Raw genomic sequence first — 27,191 nt, 5'->3', positions numbered from 1 at the left:
AGGAAGCAGGAGTTCTAAGTCCAAACCCACATCTTCCACCTCTAATAATCAGGCTTCAGGCTTTTTTGGGTGATGGGTTTTCTCCGTAGTCCTGTGGAAGCTGTTCCATTGTGCACAAGACAGTTACTGGGCCTAAATGGGAGGAAGCATGACTCTGCATCCAAGCAGTTAGAGCACTCACTTGGGAAGCAGGACCCTAAGATTCTGGTCCATGCTTCAGGAACTTCTATTTTTGCATTAAACAAACATTGGATAATATAAAATTAATCCTTGGAGCAGGCACTAGGAATTAAAACTCTCTCACCATGCTGGAGAGATCCCTAATTGCTAATTACAGTCTTTCTCTACTTTAAAGTTGAGGAGACATGGCCTGCTATAGAATCTGGAGTCTCCTTGCCTTACTGGGCGTAGCCTTTGGGAGTAAGCTTGTCTCACTGCCATCACCCCTGGACTCACTCTCCTAGACCTGTTGCCACTGTCACTGGACCCTGTATTGACACAAGTCCCTAAACCACTGCTGCTGCCATGGTGGCCACTGCAGCAGCCTTCATGCACCTGTAGTCCAGATCCAACCCAGGACCACAGGGGAGTTTGACATCTCTGCCCTAGATGCCTGAATTTCTGTCAGTGAGTATACAGAGTGTTGTTGAACTGTTGATACCACAGCTAGCAAGGCCTTTCTCAAAATGAAGCCACAGAGTAACGTTTTCAAAGTAAGTGTTTTCCTCCTTGCTGTGACAGGGGCTTCGAAGGGAAAGGAGAATATTTGACCTCACCTATGAAAGACCCAGGTTCAAGTTCCTGCTTGACCTGACTAGAATAAGATTTTAAACCTCAGTTTCCCACAATCTAGGTACTCCACCTGCTGTGCTAGTGTAAGTTTCTGGCTCCTATAAATGGAGCAAATAAGACTCAACCAGCCCCAAATGCCCAGTATCCTGGTGTTTAGAGACCCCTGTTCTTGTACAAGAAAGTGTTCCGATTGCTGAGATCTTAACTATTCTGGCCCATCTCTCTTTTTGTGGACAGGGCAATTAGGTTTAGGCACACAACTCCAGGTTGAAATTTAAAGCCAAGCTTCCCTGCAGACACAGATGCCTATCTAACTAAAATGTGATAATTCTAAACAGTTCATCTCTAGTTAACATGATCTTAGTTGTTTAGCGAATTAGAATTTGAATCTACCACTTTGGATGGATAGTCAGCTCTACCAGTTGAACTTTCCCAAAAACACATGTGAACAAGGTGCCCACAAATATGGTCTGAATTTAACTTGTCTTATCATCTGTTCACACATCCTCAAGGAAGCATGCAGGCTACTTGCTCATCTTTGTTTTGTTTTTCTCCTCTTCAGTGCTCTCCTATCTTGGTGTCACCTTAACGGACATGATTCTGCTCTGCTGAGCAAGATAAATGATCTCCTGCATGCAGCTGGCAAATATGAAGAGCATGTGCTGAAGTGTCTGAATTCTATCCATACACAGCCCCACCTTGGGGAGTTACTGGATTCAGTTCAGGATATGGACCTTAGCTGTACAATCCCAGCTGAGGAAGAGTTTAGTGGAACTAAATCTGAAAGACCCTGTGGAAGTGGTACCACGTTCAGTGAGAACTGTTGCAAGAGTAACAGTGAGGCTGACTCTGTGCAGTCTGAGTACTGTCAGACAAAAAAACATGGAGATTCAGAAGGTCCAACCTTTGCTTGGGTTAAAGAACAGACTGTTTGCTTAATAAAGCAACTAGGCTTGTCATGGGATATATTACAGCTTATCCAGCAGCTTGAAAGTTAATGTCTGTGGGTTTCTCTTTGGTAACATTCATAAAACAACAATAGTACAATTGTATTTTGTTTATAAATAAGACATAGGATGTCAGCTAAATTACTTATTTGATGTTGCCAATAAAACAATGTCTATTTTATAATGCTCTGTCATACCTCTGCTCTTAGCAAAAAATGTTGCTTCCCCATGTAAACGTAACATACATAGGTGAATATGACAGAAGCACAGTTGCATAGCATTTTAGTAGTACCTCTGTGGCAATACTGTTGTGTGACTGATGCTTTGTGGGGAATCTAACATTCTACTCCTACTTGTCTTGTATCATTGTTTTTCAGAAAATTAAATTAGACTCATCCTTTAAAAAGTTGCTCCAATGGTACTGAAAATGAATATAAGCATTGACTTTGTTCTCTATTTAGTCTGTATGTAGAGTTCCTGATAGCAAATGGGAACTGCACATCCCAAACATGCTTTTTGGCACACTGACAGTGCTCCAACTTATTGGTTAAGAAGAGAATAAGCTACATTTTTCGAGTACTCAAAATCTCTGGTGTATCTCGTAGTATCACTTTCTCTGGTAAAGTGGTGGCAGTGCAAAGAACTTATCTTTTCCTCAAGCAGGTGTTTAGCACACAAAATGCTTCCCATTAGAGTTTCACTAATGTATAAATAAGACTTCATTTAAAGCGAACAGGTTTCTTGTTAATGTCAAGCTGTAGCATACTTGGGCATAGTTTCTTCCTCAAACAGTTACAGTGTCTTGCTACAATTCAAGAGCTGTGCCTTGGTCTCTTGCCAAAAACTGTCCTCTGACCTAGCTGTAGATGTGTATCTAGTAATTTTGACTGGGAAGTAAAAGGTAGATGGGCATGATGCTAACAACCTTAACTTATAATGTGTCACTGGCTACAAGAGCAGGCATGCTTTAATTATGCTAGTGCCATGAGCAGCTAAATAGGGGAAGACATTTGGCCCTTAACCTTTAGTAGTAATGTGTGTTCATCAAAAGGTTAAAAGGATTTCTGCCAGCGTCCTCCAGCACCGTGCAGGTGGCTACATGCATATTTGGCTAATCCATTAATGACTCAAAATGCAGCACAGCTACTCTGCTGAAGAAGCAGGGATTCAAAGTGCAGTGTCAGCTTTCCTCAGCTGTAGAGAGAGGAGGATGGTGTGGTTAGCTGAGGCAGTAAGAGGCATATAGCCACTGTAGAATCACTGTAGCATGACCTATAGTTAGGCACAGTAGCCTCTAGTCCCCTTCTGGGTGTGAACAGATTTAACATTTAAAGCCTTTCAGATGCCTTTGAAGCCCTTCTGAGGTCAAGTAGGATAAACATTCACACCCTTTAAGCATTCGAAAAATAGGGTATTACCAGATTGCTGATGAGAAGCTGATTGCCGACCTGGGTGGGAGGGGGGATCCCAGCAGCTGATTGCCAAGCCAGCAGCAAAACTGGAAGTGCACTTCTGGTGGTGCTTCCAGTTTCACAGGTAGCACTTCCAGAGGGTGTGTGTGCACCCCCTATGTGTCACCAATGCTAGAGGAGCTTCAAAGTGAAGCCTTTTCTGTTACATATATATTCTATAGTGTTGCAGGAGACCCCTGGGTCCTCCAGCATCCACCAGTGCTCTGCTCTTGCCCCTCAGCATGTAGAGAGGAGATCAGGACACTGCGTCGGTGAACTCTCCTGAAGCCCACCAGAACTGGAATTAGTGAGCTCCAGCCCCCACTTTCCTTTTGTCTTGCTGCACCTGATCTGGTTCTAGCAAAGGTAAGGGACCTCCAGTCTCCTGGGATGTAGGATTGAATACTGGTTCACTGACATTGGCCCTACTCTATTTCCCCCACACCTCGGGAGGCAAAGAAAACCATAGGCCCTGGAAGAATAGGGGCTGCAGAGGCCCTGTCGTGGCCCCTGACTGGAGTGCATACCACTACTTTCAATACTTCAACTGAGGGGTGTAGTACAGAAGCATAAATCCAACAAAGCTGAAGTGCCCTATTTTTAAAGCATTTTGAACAGTAGGCCTCTCCCCACCCATAATACATGGCATGTAGCATCTACCATACCAAGTGGGTGATATGGACCTTGCTTGTATTGGGGAGGAAAAGAAGGACTTTCTTCCCCAGTTGCTAATCCTTATACAGTCAGTTTCACATGATACACATCAGATAAGAGCATAATTTACATAACTGCATAATGTGAGACAGATCTTGATTGCCAGTTGCTTATGTTATAACAAACACTGCTTATAAGCATATCAGTTAAGTATGTAAACTACTTATAGTGCACAACATCTTTTGGTCCCACTGTCTACTTTGTAATGTACTCTGTCTAACTATAATAATTGGAGTCAGAAATAGTGAAGCAGTTGTCAAAGAGCTGTTATTAGAAGCCTGCAACATGACAGAAAATAACAGCCCTTTAACTGACTAGTGCCCCTTCCTTTTGAAGCTACTAGTAGCAGCTCTGAAGCTGCCTGTTAAGAAACATTGAATATGATGAGAGCTGACCAGTCTGCGGGTAGCTAATGCCATTGTACTGACAGCTGTTGAAATGGGTGCTTAATGAACATGATTTATATAGAGTCTGTGTAAGTGCCTAGTTTTTTTTTCAGTTCCAGAGTTATGCAGTTAAGTAGTGTACATCGTATTCAAGTTTTGCAGCTATACTAAAAATAACTGTGTAAGGTTCTTGCCTTTCTTGGAAATTTCAGAACTGTCAGCTTGGATTCAGATGGACACAATCAGAGAATTTATTCTAACCCAGTTTTAATAACTGTTAGTAAAAATTCTACCTGCTAATTCCCGTTCTCCCTTCAAGTAGACTCCCTTGTCTAAAACTTTCTTCTTGACCATATACATCACTTGTTTATGGTTTTCCTTTTAGTGCCTTTAGTTAAGGAGACATTAACAACAATCTTCTATATGTCACTCTCATAACCAGCCAAACGGTCTTAACAGCTTTTACCCTCATCTTCTCTATGATAAACTTCTAATGCCTTCTGCCGATTTTTATCTTAACTTTAACTGCAATTCCTTTGGGTCAGAAATATGTTCTCATTAGTTTGTGAAGTTCCATGCACATTAACCACTATCAGTCAATTTAACTGCAAATCAAGAATAACAAACAGGATGTCTTTTATTATTAGCTAGTAGTAGCTAGTAAGTTGTTTGTAACTTATTTTTTTCTCTCAAAAAAAAAGTGCCTGTTAAGTGAAATGCCAAAATAAAATAATAATAGTTTACTTTAAAATCATGATTGAAAAAAACCTGCCACACAATTTTACCTTAACTTTATTTGCATAATCAATAAGAGATTTACATTTTCAAGTTGAATATCAGGCTAATTGTTCCTGCAGCATTTGGATGCAAATGGCTTTGTAACTTGTAAATTTAAGTATTCTCATTCACCTGTAATGATCACAGGCCCTATGCAGTTCATCTCTTAATTTTTCATTTCCTCCATTGGAGAAGCTTTTCATTAACTACAGTCACACTTCCATTTTTGAAGGAACTTAAAAAAAAATGTGGAATTGTGCAATTATAAAGAATTTACTCTTGTTCACATGTATGTGCACCGTTGTGTGCTCACCTAATATGTTTCACACAGTACAGAAGCTCTCTCCCCATCTTTATTTTTTAATGTTAACAGAAGGATACAGTTGGTTTTTGTGTGGTTCATTTATCAAAGTGAATACCTAAGGTTAAAGCAACAAAACTTTAGCTACCATACATTAGTTCCCTGTCTTCTAAGAAATACCTGCTACTATTTACAATGTTGACTAACATTTCTTAGAGCAAAATTAAACTTTTCAAATTTGTATTTAAATTTTCAAATTCTAGCATATTAACAGGGGTTTTTTTTATTTAGAATACAAAAGCAGAAGAGGTTTCATTCCAAGGTGTTAAGCAAAAGAACTGACTACTTCTGGGAAATTATCTGCTGGTTGATCACTCTATAAAACAGTTGATGTGGAACCATAACAGATTTACATTAGACAATATTTAGTACACTTATTCTGGGATTTCTTGTACATCACACTGAGCACTGGCTGTGGAGACACCTTGTTCTACATAGTCAAATGAAGTCTGCAGGCTAGCTGTAAAAAGACTTTCTTCCATGCTGTCAGATGAAGTTTGCAGTATTTCTGCAGCCTGCCTGTCTGCCTTCCAGTCTATCAGATGTGTTGGCTGGCAGTAGAGCTGTTTTCTTCCATGATGGTGCTGGAGAAAAACTTTCTTCTATAGTAACGGTTACATTTTGTGTATTGGTTACTGTGGAGTTGTGTGTGCTGGATGTAGACATATTTTCCTTCACATTATTACAGGATGCTGGTTACTCACAGGTAACTTCAGGATTTTGCTCACCGACAACCTCCATATTTTGTGTTCTACCATCTGCTTCTAGGTTGACAGCATTCTTGAAAATAGCTCTCATGACAAGAGGGATAGATAAGCAACTGAAGAGAAAATGTTTAAAACTTTATCTGCTACTACAATGCTTCATCATTCTCCACATTAAACTACTTTTTTAGAGTGGGTTAACAAATATAAAGTCTTTCCTGGGGAAAAGGTTAATCAGAGTGCCTATCACATTCTAACATAGAGCAGTTTTGGCCTCTTATTTGGCTGAGTGCTTTCCTACAGAAACTTTAACAAGAGAAGCTAGAGGTATACCCATTCAGACAGTATCTAGGTATGTGGATTCTTATGTTCTTGATGCTAAGCACTACATCCAAATCCAAGTAAAATGTATCTCATATCATTCAGTTTTGGATTTGGGATTTTACTTTAAATATTGTCCACTTAACTTTTCATTAGCTCTACCATTATAAAACAATACTGGAATTTACCCAAACACAGACTGTGCTGACTTCATCAGTTTTTACTATTTCCTCCATTAAGCTAGATATAAACTATTGATTCAAGCCCATCGAGCCTAAATTCTTCTTACTACTGTACCACCAAATAGCTGTTTATTGACCTAATTGAAGTGAATTAATGATCTCCATGTTTTTCTTAGTACATACATGTCCATGCTACAGCCTGCATTGGGAACCCAAGGACTGACTAGACATAGGACACTGAACTCTCTTACTTCCTGAAGGTGGTCCCCCAGAAAGGTAGGTGGTACTCATTGTCAAGCTCAACACAAAAAACCTCACATTGAAGCCATCAGTGCAGTGTCTGCTGGGTGAATAACAGGGCCAGAAGATCTAGCCCTTTTCATGAAAGTACTTTTCAAAAAGAGAGTCTCTTAAAATGTTAATTTCCCCCCCCCCCCCTTCCTACTGGAAGAACCTTATAGTGACAGACAAGAAATCTACATAAGCAAATATTGCTATAAATCAAATATGTTTAAGGAAGAGTGTGACACCCTTTCAATAAAAAGGACTAGAATATACTTAAAAGACAGAGCTAAGGCTATCCTGTTTTCCTCCTTGTGCTTTCACATCAACTAGAAGTATGTTTTACACAGATGATTTTTGCATATTACGGTGTACTTTTACTATTCATAAAAAATATTTCCATTAATAAGCACTTTAAATTGGTGCCAAGAATTTTATTTTAAAATAATGCAGCTTGAACACCTACCGCTCCACAACTCTTGCGATGAAATCATTGCTGCAATTTAAAGTCGTATCTTGCGGATTTATATGAAGACTGCATTTGATTTCTCTGGAGCTCAAGACATTGATTACCACTGACCAAGAAAAAATATGCCAACATTATTTTGAAATGTCTATACCCGTGATCAATTAATAATTCCTTTCAGTTCTAAAATGCAACTTAAAGTATTGAATATTTTTAATTTTTTGGCATACTAACAAATAAGTGCTAATGTGTTTAAAATAACATGGCTGCAATCCGCAATCCTTCTGATTTAAGTGGGGCCTCATCAGGGTACATGTTCACTGTATTAAAGAAACATGGGTCCATTAAGTGGACCTATGGCTTAACCCAGCACATGGCAATTCTTATGTTCTTAAGAAAACCTTAGTTTTTGTCCGTATTTTTTTTTGTTTTAAGCTGTAGATGTAATACTTTTGGCCACATATTATTTATACACAGAAACGTAATCCTTATGAACAGCATTAGGTTTTAGAAATTCACTACAGGTCTTCAAAGTTAGTATGTGGTATATGCTCACTACTGAACCCCCTGTTCTGAAACTAGGGGGAACAACAGCAATATAGAATAATCTTTACATACCACAAGCTAAATTCACTCCTACAGGATGCTGGAATGAGATGGAAAAGCTGGTGTCTTTTACTGGAGACACTTCAAAATAAAGCAGCTCTGAATAATCTGTAAATGAAATAACTAAGTTTATTAAACTTAGTCCATGTAAGTAAATTGTAGAGTAGTTCTAAACATTGGCAACTCCATCTTGATAGGTTTTACTGTAGTTTGTGCCTCTGAGGACTAAGTAATGCATCTAAGACTTAAGAATGTTACTTTAACATCTGTAACATACAGGGAGTGATTTACACAAAAATTAAGTATTCTGGTCATTTAGAAACCAAGTCTTTTCAAGCACACTGTTGTAAAGGCTTCAGAAAAGGAAGCGGTCAGAGTGGGGACATACAAACAAATATAATGAGTTAAAACAGCATTACAGAGAAATATACTGTTCTTCCAGACATACCAGTTACCTTTGTTTATACTGTTCTCAGAGACACAGCTGCTAATAAGGGTGTTAAAAACCATCTGATGCCGAAGAATATCTATTATAGGAGGCACGAACTTTGGATGGGTGAATGGAATTTTACTGACCAATGCTCCTGTGATCCCTGATTCTTCTGTGCCTTTATTTATGAAATAACTATGCTTCGGACAATCTGGAAGAGACTGACAAAAAAGTATGCTTATTTTGTGAAGAATTAAAATGCGATGGCAAATCCTGATAATATCAGAATATTACATGGGACCTGATTCTAAAAGAAATTTTACACAACATGTACTTTCCAAATTTGTCAGGCCTGTCTGCAACTCAACAAAAATATCACTTAGAAAAAAAGGTCACCTGAGACCATACTTCTTTCCCACAAAATATCTTTCAACCTTAGGGGAACATGCACCTGTTACAAGCCAATAAAGTATGAATTCTAGTTCCAGCTATTGCACTGGTTGATGTTAAGAGTCCAAAAGGTCATAGAAATATAAATAACCAAGGTCTTTTACCTTAGGAAAGGCAATTACAGTATCATTTAGCCACTCTGCAGATAAGGTAACAACGGATGGGGATAATTCAGGTAGAGCCGAGAACAAAACCCAAATCTCATTCATTTTGCCATGTTCTCTACTGCAAGGAATAGGTTTGGCTATGTTGTCTCTTGACCATTCTTATACCCGACACATGGAAGATATCAATTTTTAGCTGATTTTTTTAAATGAAATCCTTATAAATTTTAAAAAGAGGAATCAAATTTTAATTACCTGAAACCCTGCTTTGTACAAGGTAATTTGCATTATCACAGAGCCCAGAGATACCTCAGCCCCATAAGAAATTACTGTCCAGAAGAGCATTCCATCTTTTTACTCTTCTGTGAAATATGAAACATCATAACCCGAAGGAAATATGACTACATCCTGCTTGCCACCAAACAACTTGGAGGTAAACAGACTACTCCAACCTCTGACCTAATCTGCATAAAATGAACTGTGCCAACCAGGAGATTTTACCACACCTTCAACTTCCCTATGAAATATGAACTTTCATTTCTACTGAGGAAAACTTTTACAGTCCTTTCTCCTGAAGAATAGTGCTGGTGCCTAAAAGCTTGCAAATAAAGATTCCCCCTTCCCCCCACAAAAATCTAGTTGGTCTAATAAAAGACATCACCTCCACCATGAGTTATGATTCCTTCTCTCAGTCAGTCATTTTAGTGTCCAACAGTGTAGCACACTCTAGCAAACCTTTATGTAACTCAGTAGTAGAAGTATGCACTGCAGTTACTCCTGTGGGTGCACGGGGGGGAGGAAAGGTCCAAAGACAACAACAGCTGTTTCACCCTCCACCTACTCATGTACCTACTACAACAGTATTCATCAAAGCCAACTCATCGAGGGGAGAAATTACAAGTGCAACCCTTAACTGGTATGAGGTGCCTGGAGTAATTGCAATTCATTTGTATCATTTCATATAGTAAAAAACCTATGTACATAGAAGAAGTGAAGTTAGCTACTGTTGTTTAAAAATTCTGGTTTTGAGCCGTGTGAGCTGTCCCTTTAAGAACAGAGCTGGATACTTAATTGAGAGGGTGTGTATTAAAGAGGGGGTATAAAATGAAGGAAATTTTGCCAGAGTCCACTGAATGAAAGACCCTACCAGCCTAAGATCTAAGAAGGTAAGAACTTGAGAGGAACCAGAAGGTAAGAACTTGAGAGGAAGCCTTAATTCCTCTCTTCTAGCTGTACAATTAGTTTAATGAGATGGGTCTTCTCAGGACACTGCTAATGAACTGTGGTCTTTCAGCTCTATGCAGTTCAGATATTCAGGAGCTCCTGTGTAGAAAGACTAGGAATTGCAAGCTCCTATGTATTGCAACTACAGCTACCATACTGCAAACTGACCACCTTGCTCTGCACTGTTAGCCAGACTCAGTAAGAGCTTACCCAAGCTCAAAACACGGAATTATGTCTGTTACTTGTAGAGGAAGTGCCTTCTTTTCCAGCTGTCTCTACTATCAGGCTGAAGGTATGCTTCTCCCTTTAAAGCCTTACAATGTTAGAGGTTATGATTATTTGTAACTAGATAAGTTAATTACTGAAACTAAAGTACCCCCAAAATATAAAAAGTGATGACAAACTGCCTCCAAATACTATTTGCCACATATCTTCAGTAAACACCTTTTTTAAAAGGTATCACATTGTATAATAAAGTAACAAATTAAATTAATTTTTTTCTGAATTTTGTTTTAATAAAGACCATAGCAACCAATTTGCTACTCTAGCTATCATATGGTAGAGAACATCACAATTGTTAGTATTTAAAATGGAGTGGCAGATAAACAAACTTTGAGCATAGAGTGTGTTTTGGGTTCTTTTGGGGTGGGAGACACAGGGCTTAAATAAAGTCTCTTGAGAGGCAAGCTATTTCCTACCTAGCTTCACACTAATTGCTCACAAATCCAGCTTTCAGAGACTTGTGAAAAGTTGGTGAACAAATTTAGCTGGCTAAATGTGTTTTGAAAAAGTAACATTAACTTCAATAACCATATTCAATGCAATGTCTCAGTTTGAGCTGCATTTAATAATCTTTATCTCAAAATAAAAAACATAGGTAGCATATTACACTCTAAATTTGTATGAATTCTCCCTCATGAGTGCTTGATTCCTGTTCATAATTCTGAATATTTACCTTGCATACTGACAGGAAAAAAAGCATTTACTTTACCACATAAAAGCATACACCCTGAATAAGAATAACATGGACCTGCATTACAAATTACCAGGGGTGGGGAGACGACAAACCAGAAAATACTTACCACAATGAAACAAGAATTATTTATGGAACAATCCTCCTTGTACTTCCCATTAAGGGTAAATTGAACAATCAATTCATAAAGAGGAGCTAGTGTTGGGGCAAAAATTGGAATGCCTTAAAAAAAAAAAAAAAGTTTTTACTGATGTTTCTGAATTATTCTGTAGTCTATTATTAATACAATTGAAAACATTGATCCATTTTGACATAGACTCATCAAAATTTAAATAGGCAAGTGTTAACCCAGCCCCGTCCTTTACGTTATCACTGGGGCACTGAGGTATGAATCACCCAAGTAACTCAACCAGCAATAGGGGTTTGTTTTTAATTGAGATTGCCCAAGTTTAAACCTAGTGGGGTTTACCAATAAGCCCATCCCTATACATTCTCATTTCTCTACTTCAACCTTAAAAGTTCTTATTTATCCCTGCCTAAATTGCATGAAAACATGTGATAGTCAGACCTGAGCTGTTATGAAAATGAAAGGGTTTTCCTTTAGAGAAGTAGTATTCAGGTTTTCTACATGTCCTGTAACTTTAGAATGAGTATGTGAAAAGCAAACAAGCTATGTAGAGTTGTTAAAAATATTTAGTCTTACACATAATTAAAACATGCCTGTAATCTTCTGTATCTTGTTAATACTGGATGAAGATATAGGGGAAGGCTGGTGAAACTTCAAGAAAAAGCAAGCTGGCAAATCTACGCCAAGTTCATCACTCAGTGGTAAAAAGACAGGCTTTCTGAAGAAAAGGATAGAAAGGAAGTCATAGAAGCAGGGGCAATGGTGACTATGTACAGTGCAAAATTAAGACACATCTAGTACCTAATTCTACATGTACCTATTCTAGATAGCTTTTTCTTCCAACCCCAAAAGTCTTCCTCTGAAAAATGCAAGTAAAGATCAGACATCAAAGCAAGACCTGCATAAAAACTAACAGAGGGCCAGTGAGACCCAAGAACATGCAGAGCATGAGGATTCTTGCTTTATCTGTTTTATTATGGTTCATTGAAGAAAAACCGTCTCTCAACACTGACTTTTTATTGTGCCAGCAATCAGAGAGGAAACACCACTTTCCTAGAGGAAGTTTAAGCCAAGGACATGAAATATTACATACAACTCAAACTATAATGAATTGTCACACATCTACCCTATTTCCATTTAAAAGTATGAACTTCAAGCACATATTACTTCATCAATAAGTTGTTATAAAGATGGCCGGACAAAATCATCAGATTGGACCTTTCTGGCCTCAAAAATCTATGATTGTATGCACCTCAGACACTTTACACTACATTTGGGGAAACTGTCAAAGCCACAGATTATGCAGAGTACTCCAAAGAAAATAATACCATCAATAAATTATATAGTTGCTCAAAAGCTTGCATTTCTTATATAAGCATAGAATCAATAGAAATTATGTCAGAGGTTTAATATAAATGGGCTGCAAAGTCACTGATGTGTTCAGAAGTGTAAATAGTGCCTCTGAATCTCACCCATCTTGTGTTTGGGAATCCACAATCAATGGAGAAATAGGAAGTTTGTGTGTCATGTCTGAACCTCCAACAGTTACAAACAGCTTTGTTCCACATATGCATGAGCCTGAGAGAAAGGGAGAAGACTGTTTTGTGCCATTGTATTTATTTGCATATGACAGTGTAAATGGCTGTAGTATAGAACTTGTGAAATGTGTCAGGTTGAAATGTTTGGAGCCCTCTAGTCATCTACAAGAGCTGGCACAACCCAGGCTGCTGCAGCAACCCAGGGTGCTGCAGCATAAGCTTTCCTTCACCATTTGGTCAAAGACTGCTTTGACAACTGCCACCTAGCATCAGCTGTGGTAGTAGGTTTGCAGGTTACAAAAATTAATTGCCAGCAAACAGACAGGTTCACCACAGTCCCATTGTATGACTTGATCACTGCTAGTTCAAATTCAAACCAATGTGGCAACCCAAAAGCAGAAAAGTTCTTATTTCTTTATCCATCTTGTCCTTACACTAAAGCATTTCTTACTTATGAATACCTGAGATATACTTAAGTGAAATCAAGGTTTTGAATTACTGCTAAATTCACTTAGCAATTTTCTGCTAAAAATCAAAACCCCAACTTGTCACTGAAAAAAAGTTACTTCATTTTGAGAGTAAAGCTCTTATTAACTACAACTGATTCTTCTCAAATACTTGTAAAAACTAGAATTTAGTCAGTGGGGGGGAGCAGGCAAGGGAAAGAGGAATACATTTAAACAGACCAAAAAAAATTAATTGTTATTTAAATTTTACCAGGGTTTAGTTCTTCTTCCAGAACTTGATAGGGTGATATGTAAAATTCAATGTTCATAGGGGTTCCTAAAGTAGAAATAAAAACTACAGTTGGTTACTATAAAAACGTTACTTCCCCCAAGCAACAAAGGACTCCTTTTAAAAAACAAACTATCATGACACCTCTGCTTGAATTTGTACATTTTCCAAGTCGCTATATTTGAGTTTTTAGCTCTCTGATGAATCAAGAAATGTTTAGAATCGGGCTATTTAAGTTAATCTCTTGAAACATACATCATACTTCAACAGCCTTCTGTTCAAACTTAGCAGTTCAGTAATAATTTTAAGTTTCCTGAAGTGACTCATCTCTTCTGGGAAAGGAAAGCTGTAATCCACAATCCAGGGCTGTTCCCAGGGAGCTGCGCAGCAGCTCAGTATAGCAAGAAAACATGTCAAAAGTACTCTTCAGAATGCATAGTCTTTCAAAAAAACAGAATCCACTGAGAGTTAAAGCCTAGGGCTGCTGCCAGTAGCCTAGCCTAAGGTGAAAGGTGCTATAACCCTTCAATTTGGTAAGCCTCCATTTTATAGACTAGCATCAAATTATTTTTAGCAATTCTGGTGGGTGTCTTGCAGTTACTCCCAAAATGTGATTTCCCACCTGACCTCAACACTGGCAATATTGCTTTTCAACTGGTGTGAAAAATCGGGCTGTTGAAGTCAGATCATTGAAGCCCAGACAGTTTCTGGGGTGGCAGTGAGGTGTGTGTATAGAGCCTTGGAATACAGATGTTCAATCAAACATGACTACAACAAATAAATATGCATGGTACTCAGTAATTAAGGATCTCCATTGTGAACAGACTCTCTTTTTAACAGAAGTTGTTTACCTCCAGTTCTTGGCACAAGGTGTCCTACTTTTCCATGAAGTACTTCAGTAACTCTGTTGACATCCTGTGTCCTAATTTTATAAAACACACTCTGGTCAGTGGTTTTAGTGAAACAATGGTATTCAGGTCATTTTAAGCCTCAAACATTCTTTCTTCTCTTCGCACAGTGTTATTATGTTGCCTGCTGTCTATAAGAGGGAACTTGCATGGCTCTTACTGGTTAGGTTGCTAGTTAAAATTTTGTGATAGACCCCACTTAAATAAGTATTTGTACTTGCTGCATATTTAAAACTTGATATGTTCTGAGCTTATATACCTTCTTTCACAGTCTAGGATATAAGGACTGTATTAAGATGACCAGTGCAAGGACAAGACGGGAGGGAGGCAGAATAACTGAGTGACCTGGATAAACTGGAACTCAAATGACTGTCACACCTTTCTCCAACTTCATCCCTTCTACAGGTGCAAGCAAAATAATGAGCTGCAAAACTTTAAAAGGCAGCTGAATAAAATCTACTCAGCTAAACAAATAGCTCATTCATGAATTCACAGTTAAGTCTGTCTGTGAATATCCTGAGCAATTGCAACTAGTGAGGAACAGAGTATTTTAGTTTAAATAAAAAATGGTATTCTTATTAAGGGAACACCACACAAAAATAAGTTAACAATATGTTCCTGTACTATAGTGGAGCTCTGCTTGCTGAGGCTGTTTAATAGGCAAATCATCTGAAAGTCTTCCAAGCCCTCTGTACCCCAACTCCGACTTCTTGGTTTGTTTGTATGCTTTTTTTTTTTTAATAAAGGGCTAAAACTGCCAACGGGTTAAGGAGACCCACTGATGAATTGTCCCCTACCCACTTTTAGTTTCACTCTTTAGAGAAAGATATAGGCCTAGACCAGAACTTGGATAGAATATAAGGATCTCAACAACTACATTTTGCTTCTTCTGTAGGAACATTTTGAAACTATCTTTCTTCCATGTTAGTATATCCTGTCCATGTCTAATGGGTGTCCTTTCAACTGGCCAGTTCAAAGACAATTAAATAGAAGGCAAACACAGCCCTTATTTTGTTTTCTACACCTCCTGAAGAAATAATTTTTTTAACCTCTCCTATCTAATTGTGTAATGGGACCACATAGGGTGGATTGCTATAGACATAGACCTTTCTGTTCAGCTGCTGGTAAGTTGTACACCTGGACTGCAAGGATATCGACTTGTGAGAACTTGCAGATCAGAAGATTTGCAATGCTACTACACTAACCACTGAGTTATTGCGAAGATAGTGGAAATTAAACCAACTAAGGATCTGGCCATATGGCTTTCCTTATTTGACTAAAACCATGACAAAGATACCAAGCTTCCCATTAGGAGAAACCTCCACATCCATCCACAATCCTCTGTATAATTATGTTAAGCCAATGTAATAATTTCTGAGTCAAATGCATTTTTTTAAAAATGCACCATGCAGTCTCAAAGTTACCTGTACAGAAGGGACATGGACCAGAGATCTTTTTCCAGGGATTGCAAGACTAGATACGCCTTAGCTTTCATATCACTGGGAAAAAGAATGTGGATTAAATAAATGGATCAACCACAAATAAAAGCTAGTTACATTTAAAGGAAATACAACCTATTTCCTGGAATTTGGTACAGATTTGACAAGTCTTCTAGAATCTTTCCAAAGGCAGCATAGTCTTTCATTCTAAAGATAAAGAACAATTACTGCAGCCAAAATACAAAAGAAGATGACTTAAACATCATATAGCTTTCTATAGCATGTTGAGGACATTTCAAACAGCACCATGGACCCGATTATCAGATTTGGCATATCAAACACTGTTTTGAAGATTTACTGAGAAAAAGAGGAAGTATGAATTTTGGCACAGTTACACAAGCAATGCAGCTTAAGCAGATATCACTGGAATACACATTACTAAAAGCAATGCACATGCACCATTTTTGTATTTGACAGCTGGAAATGTAATGTTTCAGCTTGGAACAGCGTTTCTTAATGTTTCAATACAGTGAGTCATAGTATCACTTTGAGACTATGAACCCATACATAGTCTCTCTTATCAAAACATCAAGGTTTTTATTAATGTTACATCTCCTAGCAGCAATGTGAGAGACAAATCTTAAACATATTTCTATGAATAGGGAAACTTTAAAAATGCAAAAACAAACTGAGAATAAAAGAACTTACTCTGCATGTCCTACATTCTTGCAGAAGGTTTATGCATTTCTCATAGACCAGTCAGAGGTTGCTCCAAACCAGCTAGAGTCCTGACAACAACCTCACTGTGGCAGCCCTGAACTGAGCGTGTGTAAAATACTATTTATGCAGGTTTTTGGGTGGGCTTTGCAGCCCTGCTGAACTCTGCGAGTCTGTGGCTATGCTGCTATTGACATGCAAGTTAGCTACCTACACCTTTCACTGCCATGTAACCATAAAAATTGTGTAACAGTAGTAGGGCTGGGCAAAGCTTCGGTCCCCAATTTGTTTCAGCAGAGATTTGGCCCAATTCAGTGGCTGAATCTGAATCAATTCAGAGAGATTAAAGGGTCCTCTGATTCGATTTGGAAAGATTTGGAGATTCGGACATAGAGGCAGCTTTAAATGTTTTTTCTACATACCTCTGGGTAGCAGGCAGCTTGTGAGTGCTGTGATGCTGGGGTGCATGGACTGTCCCACAGAAGCATGGGGACATCCTAGTGCACTCAGCAACAGACCCAGAAGTGAACCAGAAGCACTTCTGGGTCTGCCAGGGGACGCATGGGGCCCCCCCACACACACACCCCTCCAGCTCAGTGACTAGTGCCTCCTGGGACGGGGAGGGGGGCAGCTGGGGTTCCCCTGCAGCCAATTGCCGAACCAGGGAGGTGCAGGGGACCTCTCCAGTGCGCTCCCTGGCAGACCCAGAAGTGGACCGGAAGTACTTCCGGACCACTTCCGGGTTCACTGCAAAAGCACATGAAGGGCCCCCCCACACACACTCCTGCAGGATGCTCCCCATGCCCCAGCTTTGAATCAATCACGAGCCATGCCTGCTACCTCGAGGTATGTAGAAAAAGTTTTTGAAGCTGTGTCTATGTCCAAACCGCTGATTCTCTGAATCAGCATCATAGTTTCATAGTTTCATAGTAGCTAGAGTCGGAAGGGACCTAGGAAGATCATCTAGTCCGACCCCCTGCCTTGGCAGGAAAGAGCACCGGGGTCAGATGACCCCGGCAAGGTGCTCATCTAACTTCCTTTTAAAAATCCCTAGGCTAGGAGCCTGCACCACTTCCCCTGGAAGCCGGTTCCAGGCCCTAGCCGCCCTAACTGTGAAGTAGCGCCTCCTAATATCTAATCTAAACCTACCCTCCGCCAGCTTGTGACCGTTATTCCTGGTCACTCCTGGCAGCGCACAGGGGAACAGGGACTCCCCCAATACCTGCTGATCCCCCCTGACCAGTTTGTAGCAGGCCACAAGGTCCCCCCTTAACCTTCTCTTGTGGAGGCTAAACAGGTTCAGGTCCCGTAGCCTCTCCTCATAAGGCCTGCCCTGCTGACCCCTGATCATACAAGTGGCCCTCCTCTGGACTCTTTCCATATCGTCCACGTCCCTCTTGAAGTGTGGCGCCCAGAACTGGACGCAGTACTCCAGCTGCGGCCTGACCAGTGCCGCATAGAGGGGGAGGATCACCTCCCTGGACCTGCTCGAGATGCATCTGTGGATGCATGACAGGGTATGGTTGGCCTTCTTGACTGCCTCCCCACACTGCCGGCCCATGTTCATCGTGGAGTCAATGACGACTCCAAGATCCTTTTCCGTCTCCGTGCTGGCAAGAGGGGAGTTCCCCAACCTGTAAGTGTGGTGCCGGTTCTTCCTCCCCATGTGCAACACCTTGCACTTATCAGTGTTAAACCCCATCCTATTCTCATCCGCCCACCATTGCAACCTGTCAAGGTCAGCTTGTAGCCTATTGCACCCTTCTAGTGCACCCACATCCCCCCACATCTTAGTGTCATCAGCAAACTTGAACAGGGTGCTTTCTACCCCCTCATCCAAGTCACTGATGAAGATGTTGAACAGTGCGGGCCTGAGGACCGAGCCCTGCAGAACCCCACTGCCCATCAAATCTTCAGATTTGGATTCAGCTGAATCAAATCAGGGACAGTGATCTGAATCAACAAATCGAATCACTGTCCCCGATTCAGGCCAAATCCAAATCGAATATGGCCTGCTTTGCACATCCCTAATCAGTAGTAAGACTAAGCAAACACTCTCCCTTCAACACTGGACCAACTTCCCTCCCAATCCAGAAATGTAATCAATCAGCTTAATCTTTCTGCCCTTCAGGCGTCTCCCCCTGTGCACCACACCCCTCCATCTGTAGCATGGAAATAACACAGGAGCATGTTAGGTTTAACATGCGACCAATAATTTGTTTTGAACCACACAATTGTAGGGCGCCATAAAAAATGTAAAAATAGGATCTCTTTCTGTGAAGAGGGACTGGCTATAAATGAAGTCCAGGGAACAGAAAGAGAGATCGCGCCAAGAGAACGCCATTTCCGGAGTAGCTGTTCCTTTAAAGATAGACCCAGAGAGGCACAGCATGGTGTGTGGGAAGAGAGAGGATGGAGCAAGGATTCAGTGGAAGAGAAATCGTGGGAAAGATAGAGATTGGGAAATCCCGGGAGCCGGTTCTGCTTAGGAGAGAGGCCATGTCCGGAGGAGAGAATCTGGAATCCCAAAGAGAGTGACTCTTGAATCTCTCGAATGAGTAGAGTGATGAAAGCAGAAACCATGAGAAGAAAGGAGCCACGGATGCTTATCAATTTTCACAAAGGTCAAGTTCATTCTTATCCTGTTCTGTTTTTCTTGTTTTTGTTTGAATTTAAGTGGGGCTGGTTGTGCTCCAGGGTATGTTGGGGAGAAGAGCCAAGGCTGTTCTCACACCCACACAAGAAAGAAACAGGAGTGTATGGAAGAACTCCTTAAGATAAAATCTCTTCACGAAACAAAAAGGAAGAAAGACTAGACTGAAAGCAGTACCCCAATCAAGAAAAGAAAAATATAAATAGTTCTGAAGTTGACTTTGCCTTGCTGTGCACCTGTTATTCTGGTGTTCAATAAATGGAACTAAGTGTTGTTGGGTTTTTTTAAGGTAAAAACAAAAGTATGTAAAATAATTTGAAAGTGTCACAGGATGTATAGATGTTAATGGATAGGGGCTATAAGAAGGGAAAAAAAGTTAACAACAAAGAATTGATCAACTATATACGATCTGGATTCAACTGATGATTAAAAAATCTTGGGCATTGTCCGAGGGTGTTAGAAGAGAGGGGTAACCCAGATAACAATCTAGTCATATTACTGATTTCCTACTGCGTCAGTAACACCTCCCAACTGATAACGTAAAATAAGATCAAGACTTGGCAGGTGAGAGGCAGAAGATAATGCAGAAGTACACAAATCTGGCAATCAGATAGATAAGAGCAAAAAATCAAACCCTCAAGTATCAAGGAAAAGCCCCACACTTTACTATTACCATCCAACATTGAGCAATAAAATACCATAAAACTAGTTTAATTATATGAAATAGCATCTTCTAATGCAATACTGCTTGTACCCCTCCCTACGTTTATTACACACTGTAACTATACATCATTAAGGCCATAATTGAAAGCCAAGCAATTAATCACCTATCTATAAATGTAGAATTAAAAACTTTGAAATTAGCTATCCACACCTATGAAATTATAGATCCTTCAGTTTAATTTTTTTTAATGTAGATAAGTTTATTAAAACAAAACTCCAAAATGTGTAATGCAGGCCTCAGAATATCAACAAGTATCCTGTCTGTCTTCCATTTCTTACCCAATTACCCATTTTTTGTCCATCTCTCCCCTACTATGGAAATTAGTTACTAAAATACACTTGGTGGTATCTAGTAAGTGAAAAGATAGCTATTGACCAAATTTGGTCTTTAAGTATACTTTAAACTCCAGTCAAGCCTTCAATCCTTATAATGGAGGTTACTTTTGGAACAGGGCAAGAAACATCTAACAGGGAATCTTTTAATCTACATTATGTCCATTAAAAATATCACTACTGAGATCATATTTCCTTTGTACCTGGTTTCTTCCTCAAAATTTCAGTGTTGCGTCTTTCTTTCACCGCCATAAACATAAAGTCAAGGTGTAAATGTAGAACAACATCTATCTAGCGTTAATATTTGGAAGACACATGTATTTTAAGAATCTGTTTGGTTACTAGTCAAAATTATAGTTTGTATCAGTTTGGGGTTTTTTTTTGTAGTTTCCATTCTTTTACTGTGGCATAATTATACAGTCCTATACAAAACTAACACATGCCCAATCAGTATATGTCCAACTGGTACACAGAATTTAAACATTCTAGACTGTACTTATTGCTTAGAGGTAAAAGGTAGCTTTCAACCTTTTTAGACCTAAAGGCACCCCTCCAAAAATGTAAACTCTTAGTTTTTACTTGTTTTTTTCACTAGAAAAACATCATAGAGCAATTTTTCTGTTGCAAAGAACTCAGAACAATCACCATAAGTCATAGCGTTTTTAGCATAATTAATTTCTATTTAAAAACCAGGTTTATCTTATGAATTATATTTAAGCACCTAGCAGTGCTAACACTGTGTGGCACCCTTGAAAAATTGAGGGCACCCTAATTGAGAATCACTGGCTTAGGTAAACAGGTGTAATTGTACGGACCTTAAAATTTAGGTCAGAAGGTCCAAGCCATGCTTAATTACATTTATATTTTTATTTATTATTTTATTTATTTACAGATTTGACAGTACAAGAACAAAAAAGCCCTGTAACATGAGGAATTGAGACAACTCCTCTTTAATCTATGATCTACATAGCAATAATTATTTAATGGTCTATTTTTTCTTTTCACTTTCTAGACTCTCAATTAAAAGAGGGAAAAGATAAATTTTAGTGATATGTAACTTCCTGTCTTCAGGTTGTTTAAAAAAGGAGACAGCTGTACCATTTTCCCCCCAAATCACTATGTTAAATAAGGCTTCCATTAATTGTTTCAAAATGATAGCATCAGAACTATTAGATAATCCTTTTCTAATCAACAAGGGAATCCAAGCAATTCTGTACCTTAGATGCTGCAACAGATCTTCACAAATCTAGAGCAGGAAAGAAGAGATAAAGCGATCATGCTTTACTATTTAGAAATAGCTCCTTTGGCGACAACAGATTATTCTCCATTACTTAACAGCATTATTTTCTCTAAGAAATCTAAATCCTATTTTACAGTTAGTTGTTTTGCCAAAAACTTAATAAAAGAATACTAAGAAATGAGCAACTGTGCAAAGAATGACATAACATTGTATCTATTGTATTGTATCTAAATAAGATACAATTGATTTTTATATATTATTGCTAAAATCCATGGAGTCTTTGCCATTTTTTTTATTAGCAATTATTGAGCTGCAATTCTTTGAATATGAACTTCCCTTAATTAGATATTTCAAAGTAACTGGTGGATTTTCTTCACTAGGATTCCAAATTTTTATTTAGGACTCTTTCAGATTTTAATAATAGCACTGAAGTTTTCCACAGAACATGTAGAATGCTGAAAGCGAAAATGCAGGCTTCTCTTCACTACACCGATAAAGCTGTTTCAACTTTGATCTAAAATAATCACTTGTAATTACATGCAGGAACAACAACACTTAGTACTTTTATTTTGCAGTAACCTTATTCCAGTATTTTAATAAGAAGCTCCTGGAATGTTTCCACTGGTAATCTGCATTAGCCAGAATGTGTGCAATCATGGGGTAGATGGCTGAGAAATACAACAGGAAAAGATGCTTCCATTTGAAATATATATTAAGTTTCATCTTATTGGCAACATAGCATTAGGTCCTGATACCTGGCATGTATTGAAAACAATTCAAATTGAAAACCTGCATTTTAAGAAAGGGTGACAACCTGGTAGAAAATCTGAGGATAGCTATATTCAGAGACCGTATAAACCCCGATTCAGAAATCATACAAGTCATACCTTGTATTTGCTACTAAGATTTTAATAGATGACTTCCAAGGGCTCGGTCCAGCATGTTAAGGAAACTTAAATATATAAAGAAACTCAGTAGAGACATCATCTGTGAGAGCAGCTCAGTCTGCATACCTGCTCAGTCCCTGCCACTTCAGATGAGACTGCTAAACAGGATTCCAAGTAGTACAAATTGCTAAGTCCCGTAGGAATGAAGCTGATAACATTGGTAACTCACAGGAATCAGTCAGTCTACTGTGGAATTTTGTTCAGTAGCACAGGTGTATTCAAGTCATCATTTTTCCACAACTAACTATATAAGACACTCTTATGAACTTCTGTAAAGGAACAAACAAAAAGCCTTACCACAGGGGCCTCTCCAGGGTGAGCCAACTTTACATCTATCACCTTTCCATCCTTCTCCAACTGAACTTCTACATAGAACATATCTGAAGTTATGTAGCAAGATGTTCCATTAGGGCTAATGTGGGAGTTAAGCCTATGGAAAAGGAAAAGGAATTGTATATTTAAGAATTTGTTTGAGTGAAGAACAGAGATGAGTTTATTTTATTTGGGGGTGTAAGGAGATTCTAAGAAAAATTCACTTCTCTACAATAGCTGTTCCTTTGCTTGGCATTTAAAAATGACCCAAGCAAGGATTATGTTTTTGCCTTGCTCTTCTGCAGTTTACATTATCATTTGCTGAACATTATTTGCCTTGGGCAGCAGCACTGATAACTGCATGACCCCAACTCCACCCAAGCAACAGGTCTAGGAATAGTACAGGTAATTGTGCGTCATGCATTCTCCATTTGTTTCACTTATGTGAAATAAAAGGAAAAAAAGTTCATGAGATGTTGGCAAGTCAGCCACATGGTAATTCTCACTGGATTTGAGGCAGTTCAGCATCACTTAAATCTACTGCCTAAACTTACTTACCCCTTTTGTTTAGATAAAAATTCCAGTTGGTTCATCATAGCAGCCAGAGATTTAGCTGCAAAAGGAGAAATATTATTTAATTTTGAACTGGAAAACAGTATCAAGGTATTTGTACTCTAAAAAGTATGATTAATAATAAGTCATAGGCTGTAATGTTTTCCATTAATTAGCAACCAATCTCAGTTTGTGCTTAAAGAATGCTTTACTGGAAATAGTACCATGTTGGGATCTGGGGTTGAGAATCCGGTACGTACTTTGGAAAGCACCTGCTGCAAAGCCAGTCAGAAATTCAAACAAATGTAACCAAGTGAAACAGTTACAAATTACTGCATCAAACTTGGGGGTAGAGAGATACAGTATTCTATTAAATAAAGCTTTAAAAAGAACAGTTTGTTGTACAACACCAACAGTTTCAAAGTAGGAAAACAAACAGAAGTGACCAAGAGAAGGACATATTTTGCCCAAAAGCTCATTTGACACCTCTCCCAACTATAGCTTGTCTAGTTAGTAAGAGATATCACAAAGAAACCCCAGACAAAACAAACAAGAAAACAAAACAAAACAAACACCCCCCACCCCACACACCTTGCTTCTTGCATATTTCCTGTAATGTTATGGCTAAAACACCTCTCCAAACCCAATATAAAAAAAAAACGAATTACTATTCAGATAAATAAGAGTTTGGATAACAAAATATGTACTATATTTTTAAGCCAACTTCAGTCATCTACCTCTGGGTTCATGTAGGGTTTAGCACAAGGGTGCTAAAATACTGAGTACAGGTCTTTGGACACTGCCTTTCATTGGAGAATCAATTACCACCACTTTCACTTAATCAAAGTCAATAAAACATTTGACAATAGACTATGCAGTTTCTTACAGCTTGTTACCATTTAAAGTTTTCTGTATCTTCTCCAAGCAAGAAAATAATGGACGATCTGCAGTAACAGCACTGGAACCTTGAGCTGGTTTTTCCTATCACAGTTGCAAGGAAAGGTGAAGTGAGAAAAGAAAAGACTGGGGGGGGAATCACTATCCAAAGTAAAAAAAAATACTTGGTTATAGATCACAGCTTGAAACCCAACCTAATAGCAGGACCAATTTAACTCCTAGAAGAATTACTGAATTTAATATGGAGACAGGAACAAATTAGGGCTCTGATTTTTCAGGCACTTATAAGTTACAATAGCATCCAGCTCTAGAGCAGATTCACCAAACTAAATTGATTAATGGAGACTACTAATGTGTGAAGCAATGGGGGGAAATATTCAAACTGTGTAGGAAACTGATTATCATTTGATAATCTGAGAGTTAGTTTCATTGTACTTCCAAAGGACTAATCCAGAGGTCTTCTTTTAATGTTTGGCCCAAGTAAAGAATAAGCAATACCATGTCAGGATTCCCATGAAAACATGTTTGTAAGATTGGGTCCCAAACATCTTTTCAAAATAAGAATTAATTAGAAATCAGTATTTCCAACCCTGCTTCCTGGCAATGCAGTCTGAAAACCCCCCAAACATCAATAAAAATGTAGCACTGTAAGTTCACTCTCAGCAGCTTAAAAATAAATAAATAAATAAAAATAAAAATCACAATCCAATATAGGTTCAACAGTGGAACCAGAACATCATTTTTGTTCAGAAAGACAGTTTACTTAACCATTAAAGAGGAATATGGAAACAAATCTGATTAGCTCTTTTTATGCTTCACTCACTGATCTTGCTGGAGAAACAATAATGTATACAGGAAGATGCTAGATTTGATTATCAATATAAAGGAGAAGCAGCACTCATTCCTTAAAAGATAAGGACAAAAGATACTCCTAAAAGCATTCCACCTCATGATGGATCAAATACCAAAGTCCTTATTTATTGCCCAATGTTGAAAAGGCTTATGCACTTAGCTAAATTGACATATTATGAGCTTGGCAAATATAGCTCAGACAATCACTCTGGGGCTGTATTTGCCCCATAAAGAATTCATGAAAAACAGTTTCCTACACCATTTTAAAGTATCTCTGTCAATTGCTCTATAAAAAAAAAGAATAACATTTGGGTTTCAGAAGATGTAATCATTCCAATTCGCCTTTAATATCAGTTAATGAAGCATTTTTCTTATTTACCCTTTTGTCACACATCCTCCCCTCAGCTTTGGCCTGGCTACCAGCAAGCTTGCTAGTCATTCTTACCATGCAAATTCGTACAAGTTTCAGAGTTTCACTCCATGGTTTCTGTGCATACTTTAGACGCATCTTTTCCATTAAAGCATTTGTTGAAATAAGTTTCCCAGAATCTGGAAAATATTTTGAAGTTTTCTGATGCATGCAAGTGCCACATTTTACAAGCTGATAGGGTAATACAAATAAAAGATCTAAAGTTATCTCTTTTTAACCTGCCTCTTTTAAAGCCTTCCGCATGACGTTTCACACAAGGAAACTTAGAAAAGTTCTATAATGCTTCTGGTTTACAGTTTCACTAGGGAGGCAGGATATCAAGGAATCTGCACTGAATATTGCCATTATACTATTATTGTAAACAATAATCTGAGAGAGAGGAGATGCAAGACCCCCAAGAAAATAGTAATTTACATATATACTCTTATATTTAAAACTCAGGGGAAATTAAAACCTTGTGAGAAATATATACTTTCTCTGTGTGCGTGAATGAATATTCTCTCTCTCTCTATATATATTAGAGAGAGATATATATACACATACACACACACCATCTCTCTTTATACCCTTGCTCGCTCGCTCGCTGGATATATATACCCTCCCTCTCTGCTGTCTCTCTCTATATATATACCCTCCCCCCCGCTCCACACACACACACCTTCCCTCTCCCCCCTCTTTCTCTCTATATATAGACGCCCTTTTTCTATACCCTATCTCTCTCTATATATAGAAGGTCTCTCTCTTAACCCTTCCCAAAATCTAATTTCTTGAAAGTTTTTAAGTCTCCCGAGTTTTATATATAAGGAAATTAGATTTTGGAGAGGGTTAAGAAACATACACACACATGCGCACCAGCTTCTGGCTTCTGCCAAGGCAGGGGTGCCTCCAACCCCGAGCCGTTTCCAGCTGTTACAGAGGCGGCAGCCCGGTCTTGGCCCAGCCTCGAGGGGAACAGGGCTAAAGAAGACAAGTGCCTTCACTCCAGAGCTGCCCCGCGGCCCCCCTCGCCCCTATTTGACACGTGCAGCGAGGCTATCGTCGCAGCCACCCCTGGGTGACACCAGGCGCCCCGCCGCAGATAGCACCTGCGCGCGCAGCCCCCGGGCCGGTAGGGCAGCCCCCGGCCCTGCTCTGCCTCAGCCTCACGGCGGCCCCCAGCTCGGCCTGGAGGCGGCAGGGATCCTGCTCCGGCTCCATGCTCCGCTCCTCGGGGGCAACAGCTGGGACCCATCCTGCCCTAATGTTTGTTTTTTTTCTGCACCGGTCCTGGAAGCACTTCAATACCAGGTCAATGCATGGAGTGGACGGAGTAAGCTCCGGTTCCACCACCCAACACCAAAAAGGATTTGCTCAATATAGACCTCCGATGGAGGGCTTTTTTTTTTTTTTTTTTCTCCTCCCCTCCCCACCCCACACCCACCCAACAATCCCACCAAGGTACTGAAGGACAATCACTGACCCCGAGCCACCAGGTCATGTGAGGGGGCCGGGCTGGTGCTTCCAGGCAGGGCAGATTTGCCCCAGGTCGGACGGGCTAGAGGGAGGAGGAAGATCCGGAGCCCCCCTCCCGGCTGGAACATTCCTCCCTTCCCACTAGGACACAAGGACCAGCAACCAA

General features: G+C 39.3%; 2 protein-coding genes across 10 annotated transcripts in view; one reads left to right on the top strand and one right to left on the bottom strand.

Moving 5' to 3' along the window:
* Window positions 1-15,112, top strand: part of YAE1 (YAE1 maturation factor of ABCE1) — a 20,849-nt gene extending 5,737 nt beyond the window's left edge. For 7 of the 9 annotated variants that reach the window (XM_090050083.1, XM_090050092.1, XM_090050088.1 and 4 more), the window contains one exon: window positions 1,355-1,923. In XM_090050083.1, coding sequence (XP_089906209.1) covers window positions 1,355-1,790 — 436 coding nt within the window. In that variant the 3' untranslated portion in view covers window positions 1,791-1,923. Of the gene's footprint in view, window positions 1-1,354; window positions 1,924-6,811; window positions 6,912-8,465; window positions 8,583-14,749 lie in introns of those variants that run through there. The other 2 variants (XM_090050085.1, XM_090050086.1) reach the window with 2 other exon arrangements.
* On the bottom strand, window positions 2,071-27,191 carry LOC149864498 (mediator of RNA polymerase II transcription subunit 1-like). Its single transcript, XM_090050093.1, has 17 exons — window positions 27,033-27,191; window positions 25,589-25,692; window positions 24,291-24,375; window positions 23,401-23,455; window positions 22,828-22,960; window positions 21,561-21,589; window positions 16,053-16,124; window positions 15,903-15,977; window positions 14,422-14,492; window positions 13,553-13,618; window positions 12,770-12,875; window positions 11,891-12,015; window positions 11,280-11,392; window positions 8,445-8,640; window positions 8,002-8,097; window positions 7,384-7,492; window positions 2,071-6,248 (listed from the first exon to the last, which is right to left on the bottom strand). The coding sequence occupies exons 1-17, from the start codon at window positions 27,151-27,153 to the stop codon at window positions 6,125-6,127; spliced, it is 1,680 nt and encodes a 559-aa protein (XP_089906219.1). The 5' UTR covers window positions 27,154-27,191; the 3' UTR covers window positions 2,071-6,124.

The sequence above is a fragment of the Crocodylus siamensis genome, chromosome 5 (assembly GCF_052110815.1).
Source record: "Crocodylus siamensis isolate JL-2025a chromosome 5, ASM5211081v1, whole genome shotgun sequence".
Classification (NCBI taxonomy): domain Eukaryota; kingdom Metazoa; phylum Chordata; order Crocodylia; family Crocodylidae; genus Crocodylus; species Crocodylus siamensis.
The sequence above is the reverse complement of the archived record's forward strand: the minus strand, read 5'-3'. Positions and strand labels throughout refer to the sequence as shown.

Bases quoted from the DNA above. Each gene is read 5' to 3' on its own strand.
- LOC149864498 (XM_090050093.1), bottom strand. From the start codon at position 27,153: ATGTTCCAGCCGGGAGGGGGGCTCCGGATCTTCCTCCTCCCTCTAGCC. The intron at 15,978-16,052 runs GTTGTATTTCCT...TCTTTTTCCCAG, and splicing joins TACCAAATTCCAGGAAATAG to TGATATGAAAGCTAAGGCGT. The intron at 12,016-12,769 runs GTGAGATTCAGA...CCTTTTCTTCAG, and splicing joins GATTCCCAAACACAAGATGG to AAAGCCTGTCTTTTTACCAC.